This window comes from Pseudorasbora parva, chromosome 6, assembly GCF_024679245.1.
Source record: "Pseudorasbora parva isolate DD20220531a chromosome 6, ASM2467924v1, whole genome shotgun sequence".
Taxonomy (NCBI): Eukaryota; Metazoa; Chordata; class Actinopteri; order Cypriniformes; family Gobionidae; genus Pseudorasbora; species Pseudorasbora parva.
In genome coordinates, this window is record NC_090177.1 from 7946723 (window position 1) to 7956773 (window position 10051).

General features: G+C 54.3%; 1 protein-coding gene across 1 annotated transcript; it reads left to right on the plus strand.

Annotated features, from left to right (window-relative positions):
* The first annotated feature begins 730 nt into the window (after nt 1-730).
* LOC137078340 (uncharacterized) lies at nt 731-5764 on the plus strand. The gene is made up of 2 exons (XM_067445535.1): nt 731-2219; nt 5532-5764. The coding sequence occupies exons 1-2, from the start codon at nt 1098-1100 to the stop codon at nt 5532-5534; spliced, it is 1125 nt and encodes a 374-aa protein (XP_067301636.1). The 5' UTR covers nt 731-1097; the 3' UTR covers nt 5535-5764.
* The last annotated feature ends 4287 nt before the right edge of the window (nt 5765-10051 follow it).

Here is a 10051-nt window from a genome sequence, read left to right on the forward strand (position 1 = left end):
CTTCCCTGAGGGATATTTTGTCTACAAAAGATGAAGAAAAGTGTAACAGTTGGAGAAGTGGGCCTGTAGTTCCCCAGTAAAGGTGGCTAGAACGATGTTTGTATAAACACAGTGTGTTTATGTAGGCTTATGTTTGCTAGTGTAGCAACAGTAGTTTATAAGGCTGTTTTCTCTTCTGGATATGTGTAATATGAGCAGTTGAGGCCACCGCACATGCCGCGGGCATGCAGCGGCGATATAAACTGACGTATGTTCTCCTGGCGAACTTTTTTAGCTGTAGCCACCTCTGGGTAGCGGTGGCACCTCTGCTAGTGAAATACCTAGATGAATTTGTGAGGTTAGGCTAGCGCATGAACTGCAGTAAGGTCTGTCCCAGTCCTTTTTAGGGCCGTTGTTGTGGGATTATCAGACCGATGCTAGTGCATCAAGTTGGCCTAGGCTGTTGATGGGATGACGGTGGCGTCTCGCGGTGGCATATCGCCCTGGCAGTTGCCCCGGGCTCCTGTCGGTATCCCCGCAGGAGCTTTGTATCCCTACCCGGCCTCCCCGCAGTAGGGTCGTCCGGCCAATGCCCACCCCCCTTCTGCATTTGGGGGTTGTTATTAATGCAAAAAGGTGTATAGCAGAATGAATCGCGACTCAGCCAGTGGTCGTGGGGAGGGGGTAGGCGTCTGTGGCAAGGGGGGCGTGGTTCAGCGAGGTCTGCAGCGGGAGAGAGAGCCGCGGGACAAGCGGTACGTGAGTGGGTTGGAAGCAGATTAATAACACCTGTCTCTTGTTCTAGTAATGAGCGCGGAGAGGGGATAAAACATCAGTGGAACCGGAGATCGGGGAGAGAGAGAGCCCGGACGGTTGATGCCAAACCCCCCTCACAGAGACTGAGTAACCGGAAGCCGGAAGTGCCGACCCGGAAGTGATCGAGAGATCGTTGTTTATGAGATTCCACACCGCAGTGTGTGTTGCTAAAGTTTTGAGTTATAATAAAGAGAAAAGCATCAACCGTCCAGCCGACCCCTTGTCCTCTTCCTTCCTTATTATATCGAACTTTGCTACAGTGGTGCCGAAACCCGGGAAGGAAGTAGGACCGCGCCGCCGCCATGACTACTCCAACGCCCTCCGCCACGCCGTTTGCGGACATTATCACCTCTCTCGCGGCCCTCCACCAGGAACAACATCAGTCCATGCTGGAGCTGCGGGCGGACCAGGAGCGTCGATTCGAGGCCATCGTCCGCGGCCAGCAAGAGGACCGCGAGAGGTTCCGGAGCTGGATAGACCGGGAGGTTCGCACCGAAGCCGCCGGGCTCGCCAGCGCACCGGTCCACGTGCCCCTCCACAAAATGGGGCCACAGGACGATCCCGAGGCCTTCATAGACCTTTTTCAAAAAGCGGCGGAGGCCTGCGGGTGGCCCCGGGCACAGTGGCCGGTGCGCCTTATTCCATTGCTCAGCGGAGAAGCCCAGGCGGCCGCCCAACAACTGCCGGTGGCGAACCTCCTGGATTACGACGATCTGAAGAGGGCCATCATCCAGCGGGTCGGTCGGACCCCCGAACAGCACCGTCAGCGTTTCCGCTCGCTCGAGTGGGGGGAGACCGGCCGGCCCTTCGCGATGGCCCACCAGCTCCGGGACGCCTGCCGCAAATGGCTATTGGCCGGTGGAAGCGACGTGGACCACATCGTCGATCTGGTGGTACTGGAGCAGTTCATCGCTCGGCTACCCAAGAAGACCGCCGAGTGGGTCCAGTGCCACCGGCCCACGTCGCTGACGACGGCCATCAACCTGGCGGAGGACCATCTGGTGGCGTGCCCAGGGGTCGGCGAACCCCGACTAACCTCTCCCTCTCTCTCTCCCCCCTCTGTCTCTCCTTCTCCTCCTGTCCCTCTCCCTAGGTCCCGCCCTCCAGGGCCCCCTCGTATTCCCCCCAGAGGTCGGGGTGGAATGGGCCCAGGGCAATACGGGAGTTCGAGGGCCCCGCCCAGGGGGGCGGGGCTGCTGGGGTCGGGCGGGGATAACGGTTCCGGTTCCACCCCCCCTCCGCGCTCATATTCCAACCCACTCCCCGCCGCAGGGGCGGCGGGCAGGCCTGGGCTGGCCTGCTGGCGGTGCGGTGACCCGGACCATTTTGTGGACCGATGTCCAATGATGGACATCGGGACAATGATCCGGGTCCCGGACGTCCAGCGGACCACCCCTGATCAAGCAGGAGAGTACCAAGTTCCTGTGAGTATCAAGGGGGGTACATATCAGGCCTTGGTGGATTCAGGATGTAACCAAACCTCGATCCATCAAAGCCTGATGCAGCCTGGGGCATTGGATACAAGCCGCATGGTTAAGGTGCGGTGTGTGCACGGGGATGTGGTGGAATATCCGCTGGTCCCAGTCACGATACAGTTTAGGGGAGAAAATCATAGTGTTGAGGTGGCGGTTAGTCCCCACCTCCGGCATCCGCTAATTCTGGGGACGAATTGGCCCGCCTTTCCGGCGTTATTGGGGTCGATATGCGCGGATGCCGCTTGGGGGAACCAGGCTAGGAACGGGGCGGTGCGGGTGCAGGTTGGCGAGACTGATACGGGGCCCTCGGAGACGGCTTCAGAGGAACCGAGCGGGGTCGAGAGACTGATTCTCTCGGACCGCGATGACTTTCCTCTGGAGCAGTCTCAGGACGATACCCTAAAACATGCTTTCCAACAGGTCCGCACTATCGACGGTCAGTCCCTTCAACCCGCCTTGCCCGTCACGTATCCTTATTTTGCCATAATTAAGGATAGGTTGTATCGAGTGACCCAAGACGCTCAGACAAAAGTGGATACAACCCAGTTGTTAGTACCAAAGAGCCGCCGGGAAATGCTTTTCCAGGCGGCTCACTCTAACCCAATGGCGGGCCACCTGGGACAGGCGGCCACGCTGAATCGTTTAATGACCCGATTTTTTTGGCCAGGCATTCACGACAATGTGCGCAGGTGGTGCGCGTCTTGTCCTGAATGTCAGTTGGTGAATCCACTGGCCTCCCCAAAAGCGCCATTGCGCCCCCTTCCATTAATGCAGGTCCCCTTCGAGAGAATTGCGATGGACCTCATCGGGCCATTAGAGCGATCCGCACGCGGACATCGTTTTGCGCTAGTTATCGTGGACTACGCAACACGATATCCGGAAGCAGTGGCTCTCCGCAACATCTCGGCGAAGAGTGTTGCGGACGCACTGTTTCGTTTAATCTCCCGAGTGGGGATTCCGAAGGAAATCCTCACTGATCAAGGCACGGCGTTTATGTCACGCACGCTAAGCGAATTATACGGGTTATTGGGCATCAAATCGATTCGGACAAGCGTCTATCACCCACAAACAGACGGCTTGGTCGAACGATTTAATCGCACTCTTAAATCCATGATCCGTAAATTCGTACAGGAAGACGCCAAAAATTGGGATCGGTGGTTAGAACCCCTCTTATTCGCTGTGCGGGAGGTCCCGCAAGCCTCCACGGGGTTTTCCCCCTTCGAGCTTCTCTACGGACGGCAGCCCCGGGGGGTGCTGGACGTCCTACGAGAAACTTGGGAGGAGGGACCTTCTTTGGCCAAAAAACGAAATTCAATATGTGCTGGACTTGCGAACAAAACTCCACACCTTGGGGCGGCTATCTAGGGAGAATTTGTTGCAAGCCCAGGACCGCCAAAGCCGGTCGTATAACAGGGGTACGAGACTACGCAAATTTACACCGGGAGAGAAAGTGCTCGTATTACTCCCTACATCGAGCTCTAAATTAATGTCGAAGTGGCAGGGGCCGTTTGAGGTCGCACGACAGGTTGGAGACCTCGATTATGAAGTGATACGGTCCGATAGGAACGGGGCACGGCAAATATATCACCTCAATCTCCTGAAGAAATGGAATGAGGTGGAATCAGTGTTGTTGGCGACGGTGATCGGGGGAGAGGATGATCTCGGGCCAGAGGCGAGCATCAAAGCACAATCGGTCGCATTGGCCCCTGGGGGAGATCACCTCTCACCGTCCCAACTCACTGATCTCTCAAAGCTACAGGCGGAATTCGCCGACGTGTTCTCGCCCCTACCGGGACGTACCGACTTAATTCAGCACCATATCGAGACCGAGCCGGGCGTGGTAGTTCGCAGCCGGCCGTATCGCTTACCTGAACACAAAAAAAAAGTAGTTCAGGAAGAATTAGGGGCAATGCTCGATATGGGAGTAATAGAGGAGTCCAACAGTGACTGGGCGAGCCCGATCGTTTTGGTTCCTAAAACCGACGGCTCGGTCAGGTTCTGTGTGGACTACCGCAAGGTGAACGCAGTGTCGAAATTCGACGCGTATCCAATGCCGCGGGTTGACGAGTTGCTTGATCGGCTGGGCACGGCTCGATTTTATTCGACATTGGACTTAACGAAGGGCTATTGGCAGATCCCCTTGTCTCCATTGTCCAAAGAAAAGACGGCCTTCACCACGCCGTTCGGATTGCACCAATTCGTCACGCTTCCCTTCGGCTTGTTCGGGGCACCCGCTACCTTTCAGCGACTCATAGACAGGATTTTGCGTCCCCATGCCGCATATGCTGCTGCCTACCTGGACGATATCGTGATTTACAGTCACGATTGGCAGCGGCATATGCAGCATGTCCGGGCGGTCTTGAGGTCGTTGAGGGGAGCGGGGCTCACGGCCAACCCGAAGAAGTGTGCAATTGGGCGGGTGGAGGTAAGGTATCTGGGCTTCCACTTGGGTCATGGGCAGGTGCGTCCCCAAATTGATAAGACCGCCGCAATTGCAACCTGTCCGAGGCCCAAGACCAAAAAGGAGGTAAGACAGTTCTTGGGGCTGGCGGGATATTATAGACGGTTTATACCAAATTATTCGGACCTCACCAGCCCTCTGACTGACCTTACTAAAAAGGGGCTACCAGATACGGTCCAATGGACGGAGCCGTGCCAGCAGGCCTTCACCCGAGTTAAGGCTGCTCTATGTGGCGGGCCGCTTTTACACTCCCCTGACTTTTCTCTCCCTTTTCTGTTGCAGACTGACGCGTCGGACAGGGGGCTGGGCGCAGTCCTGGCCCAGGAGGTGGAGGGGGGAGAGCGGCCGGTGCTGTACATTAGCCGTAAGCTCTCGAAGAGAGAGGCTAAGTACAGCACCATCGAAAAAGAGTGCCTTGCCATCAGGTGGGCCGTTCTCACCCTCCGCTATTACCTTCTGGGGCGGGAGTTCACCCTCTGTTCGGACCACGCTCCTCTCCAATGGCTCCACCGCATGAAGGATACCAACGCGCGGATCACTCGTTGGTATCTAGCTCTTCAGCCTTTTAAGTTCCAGGTGGTCCACAGGCCGGGTGCTCAGATGGCTGTGGCCGACTTCCTCTCCAGAAATGGGGGGGGGGGGGCTGCAGGCCGGACGGCTCCCCGGCCTGAGTCGGGCGGTGGGGGTATGTGGCAAGGGGGGCGTGGTTCAGCGAGGTCTGCAGCGGGAGAGAGAGCCGCGGGACAAGCGGTACGTGAGTGGGTTGGAAGCAGATTAATAACACCTGTCTCTTGTTCTAGTAATGAGCGCGGAGAGGGGATAAAACATCAGTGGAACCGGAGATCGGGGAGAGAGAGAGCCCGGACGGTTGATGCCAAACCCCCCTCACAGAGACTGAGTAACCGGAAGCCGGAAGTGCCGACCCGGAAGTGATCGAGAGATCGTTGTTTATGAGATTCCACACCGCAGTGTGTGTTGCTAAAGTTTTGAGTTATAATAAAGAGAAAAGCATCAACCGTCCAGCCGACCCCTTGTCCTCTTCCTTCCTTATTATATCGAACTTTGCTACAGCGTCTCTTTGCGGTGCGCAGTCAGACTGGTTTTGCTAGCCCCGCCCCCCAGAGCTAGTGCGGCCGCCACTTCTGGGCGGCCCCCCGGCTTGGTTCAGGAAATGGCCGGTTGTGTGTGTTCAATATCTTTCACTTTTTGCTCTGTGTCTTCTGCTTCACCTTTTAGGCTCGGGTCGAGCTGTACTTCGCAACCATCTGAAAGCATCGGTTGGTAGGATGCTCCCCTGGAGTCGAAACACTGTTATGGCTGACGCCCTTGCGCGGACAGCGGACCGCTGGACGACCAGACGGCCGCCCTGGAGGCAGGTGGCGTAAGTTGTACTCCCCTCGCTTTAGAGGGTTCAAGGCGTTTTATGCTGAGTGCACTGCTGTGGGCATTGTGTTTTAGGTCCACGCTGGTAGGCGCTGCCTGAGAGACTGCGCTGTCGCAGAAGGCTGCTATGGGCCGCTGGGGCGGACTGACTATAGAAGGCTGGCTGGCGGGAGACGCCAGCCGAGGCAGTCCGGGCAGTTAACTCTGGGTCAGGTGGTAGGCCTCAGTAGGCCTCCCTGCGGGTGAGTTCCGACATCGTGGCCCATGTGAGCGGGGAGGGTTCTCCCCAACGATGTCGGCTGCAGCAGAAACCTCGTCATAAGTAGGCCCCTAACGGCCTCCCTGGGGATGAGTCCCCAGGTAGTGCCTGGATACCCAGTCCTTATCAGCCAGCAGACAGCCACTGTCAGCCCGACTTTGAGGGCTCGCTGAGTTTCAGCACGCCTCACATGGTGTCCCCTGAGGGGGTGACCTAGGGTTCCGACCATTGGTTGGCAGGATCTAGGCCGCTTTAGGCCTCCTGTAGGGTGAGCCCCGGTTCCCAGGTCTTGCAACAGTGTGCGTGGGTGCTAGCCAGGCGGCTAGCATGGTCTGCTATCAGGGACGGGCCGCTTCAGGCCGTCCTATGGTCGTTTCCCGGCCCTGCGGGGTTTCCGGTGGGATTTGCCATCGGATAAGCACCGTCTGTCACCAATCTAATAGGGAACTGCCATTCGGCAATAGGCCTCTCCAGGCCGCCCTAAAAAAAGACCGGACTGTACGTAGGCATCAAACAGGCCTCCCTGGAGACGAGCCCCGGGAACACAACAGCTCCCGACAGTTTGCTCGTTGGCTGGTAGGAAGTAGGCCGCGGGAAGTAGGCCGCACCTGAGGGTGAGCCCCCGAGCTGGGACGCTCGGTAGGCCAGTGTATCGGGCTGTCAGGCCTCTTCGGGCCTTTTTGGGAGGGGATTCCCGGACCAGGTCTTGGTGACAAGCTAGCCATTAGCATAGGTGGCTTCTGGCGTTATAGCCTCATGAGCCCCTGAGGAACCAGTAAAGCCACCTTCCTGCGGCTCTTAACAGCTAGCACTAACGGTGCCAGGTAGAGGCGCCTCCTGGCCTCCCTGGAGGGGAAACGGTTCCCCTAAGCGGGAACGTAGAACTGGCTTTGGGCTGACAGCTAGCAGCTGCCTGCCGTTGGGTCCCGGCCTGGGCCGGTATAACTCAGTGGCGGGCTCGTGCCCTAGCACAACGAGACTCCGTATCTGCTGCGCAGTCCCTTCAGGACAGGGAAATGGCTAGCCTACAGCATGGTTTACATACCAAGCTGGCTTGAGAGCTCCCCTCATTGAGGGTCGTCTGCGAGCTTACGGCCGCTTGAGTCTGATCAGACGGGCAGGCCCCCCTCGGGGCCTCCCGGGTAGATCAGTCCATAGGCCTATTTAGGCCTCCTGAGCCTCCCGTTTAATAAATGTGCTCAGTAGATCCTAGGATCGAGCAGAAGAGACTCCCCTCGATGGCAAGGGTAAGAAGCACTAAGCTGAGTACTGCTCTCCAGGATTCCCGTCTCCGAGTTCCGGTCTGAGGAGGACATTGCCAGTTTGCAGTCCCTCAGTCTGGATGCTCATAAGTAAGAGTGATGTCCGGAGGCTCTGTTTTGACAGACAGGGTTGGCCAAGCTGGGGTGTCCCACAGAAGTGATGCCAGGTGAGGCCTCCCTGGTGGCATTCGGTGAAGGTTTTTCCCGAATTAGTGACGGCTGGTGGCGCCCTCGGGTCCCCTAGCCACATTCTCTTAAGGGACTCCTTCCTTCGAAAGCAGTAGGTCCCAGGCCCTCGAGCAAGCCGAGAGTAGGAAACCTCAGTTAAAACTTGTTTAGGTTCTCTCTTAGGCATATAGCTTGGGCTATGACCGTAGGGAATGATGTCACTGGCAGCCTGTGTGGCTAGAGGGGGAGTGGTTCAGACTTTCCGCGAACACTCGTCCAGGCAGTTCTCACTGCCAGTAAGGGGCGTGCACTCCCCTCAGCATGGCGGCGTGGGTATATCGTTCCCCGTAGCGTCAGCTGACGCAGCGCGAGTTCTCTTTCGAAAGGGAACGTCCCCGGTTACGTATGTAACCTTAGTTCCCTGAGAACAGGGAACGAGATGCTGCGTCACATGGCCATGCTTCAAGGTGTGCCTGCCCACAGTCCCTTCAGACGAAGCGGATGTTGTCATGTTGGCACGGTGCCTTTTTATACTTCCTGGTCGCACGGTGATGACATCACCAGCTGCCGATAGTCAGTAGGATTGTGATTTGATAGCGATTTCAGACACCTGTCACGCTGAAGGCGTTCCCCGTAGCGTCAGCTGACGCAGCGTCTCGTTCCCTGTTCTCAGGGAACTAAGGTTACATACGTAACCGGGGACGTTTTCACTGATGATGTCATTTGAGCCTTTCCGGATTACAATCCAGCATCAAAATTATAAGTTTAATTACTCCAGCAGCTGTGAGAAAAGGCTATAAATGAACCGCTGCAGAACATGTGATCTTTCTTTATGTATACAGATGTGACATAAAGATGCTTAAAGGACAATTTCGACAAATTTTTAAATTTATGTTGATCGTTATATCTTTGTGAGTACAGTCTATAGAAAAAAAATGAACAGGATGGGTGCTTTCAACACGGAGTTATTATAGTTAATGCCCAGAGCCCCCCCTCAGCTGAAACGGCAGCTTTGGGGGCATAGATGTAAAGGGTGTCTTTGTGCCTCTTAACAGACACAAAATGCAATTAAAATGTCTGTCCAACATGAACAAGTCCCTCACACGACAACGAGATGCGTTTAGCCACTAAGCCATTGTTTAAATTCACCTGTTTTAGCCGGCTAGCTGTGTCTTGCGCTGAAGTCCTGCGGTAGATGGAAAAATAGTCCAGGTGGGAGGAGTATCGTGTGTATGAAGAGGCTATGCTCATCGGCTCTCAGTATCAAATGTGTCCAAAAGAAACAGTTTTCGATTCTGTACTGCTAATCCGAGAACTGCTGCTCGTTCAATTACTCGCTCATGCTCAGTATCAGCGCCTTGTGAGTTCATCAGATCTCTCAGCAAAACATGACTTAACTGTAATAACTACATGTTGCAAGCACCCATCTGGTTTGGTTTTTTTTCTATCGACTGTACTCACAAAGATATAACGATCAAGATAAACTTAAAAATTCCCCGGAGTTGTCCTTTAAATTTCCATCAGAAATCCACCAGTACCGCTGTAATTATAACACATTATTATAAGCTTACTGTTGGTAAGGTAAGGAGATTTGTTTTGAACACTGACTTGTTGTGTGCTTGTTCAAAAAATTATTTTAGATCATGTTTAACCCCAAAAAGTTACAGACTTCAGCTTTAAATAAATGATGTCATAATGCAGTTACTCACCAACCTTTATGTTTTGTGTTGTTGTTGCAGAGAGCAGTGTCTGGGAAAGACCATGCAGTGATCAACCTAAAAGTAAGTAAAACATAGTATAGATGTAAATAATAAAGGAAAGGGGGGGGGGGATATTTGTCATTTACTTATCTCCATGTCATTCAATCCTAAATTTTTTTTTTTTTTTACCACCAAATATAAATAGACAAGGCAAAAACCAAATTTAGTATATGATTACAACCTTGAACTTGGAATTTAAAACAGCTTGTGTGTGTGTGTTTGTGTTATTTTATTAACAGTTAAAGGGCGGCACAGTCCATCTGGTGACCGGCCTAACAGTAAGTCAATACTTTAACTCTCAATTATTCTTGTTTTAAATGATTATGAAGTCAAATCTGACAGATAAAATAAAGCATATTTGTAGACTGACTTTTCCCCCATCAGGTGCACATTCCACTCGGTCACCCACTTCGCTAAACAGGAAATATAAAACGGCAAATTAATTTACATGTTATGAAGCATTGCACACCCCATGTCATTTAACTGTG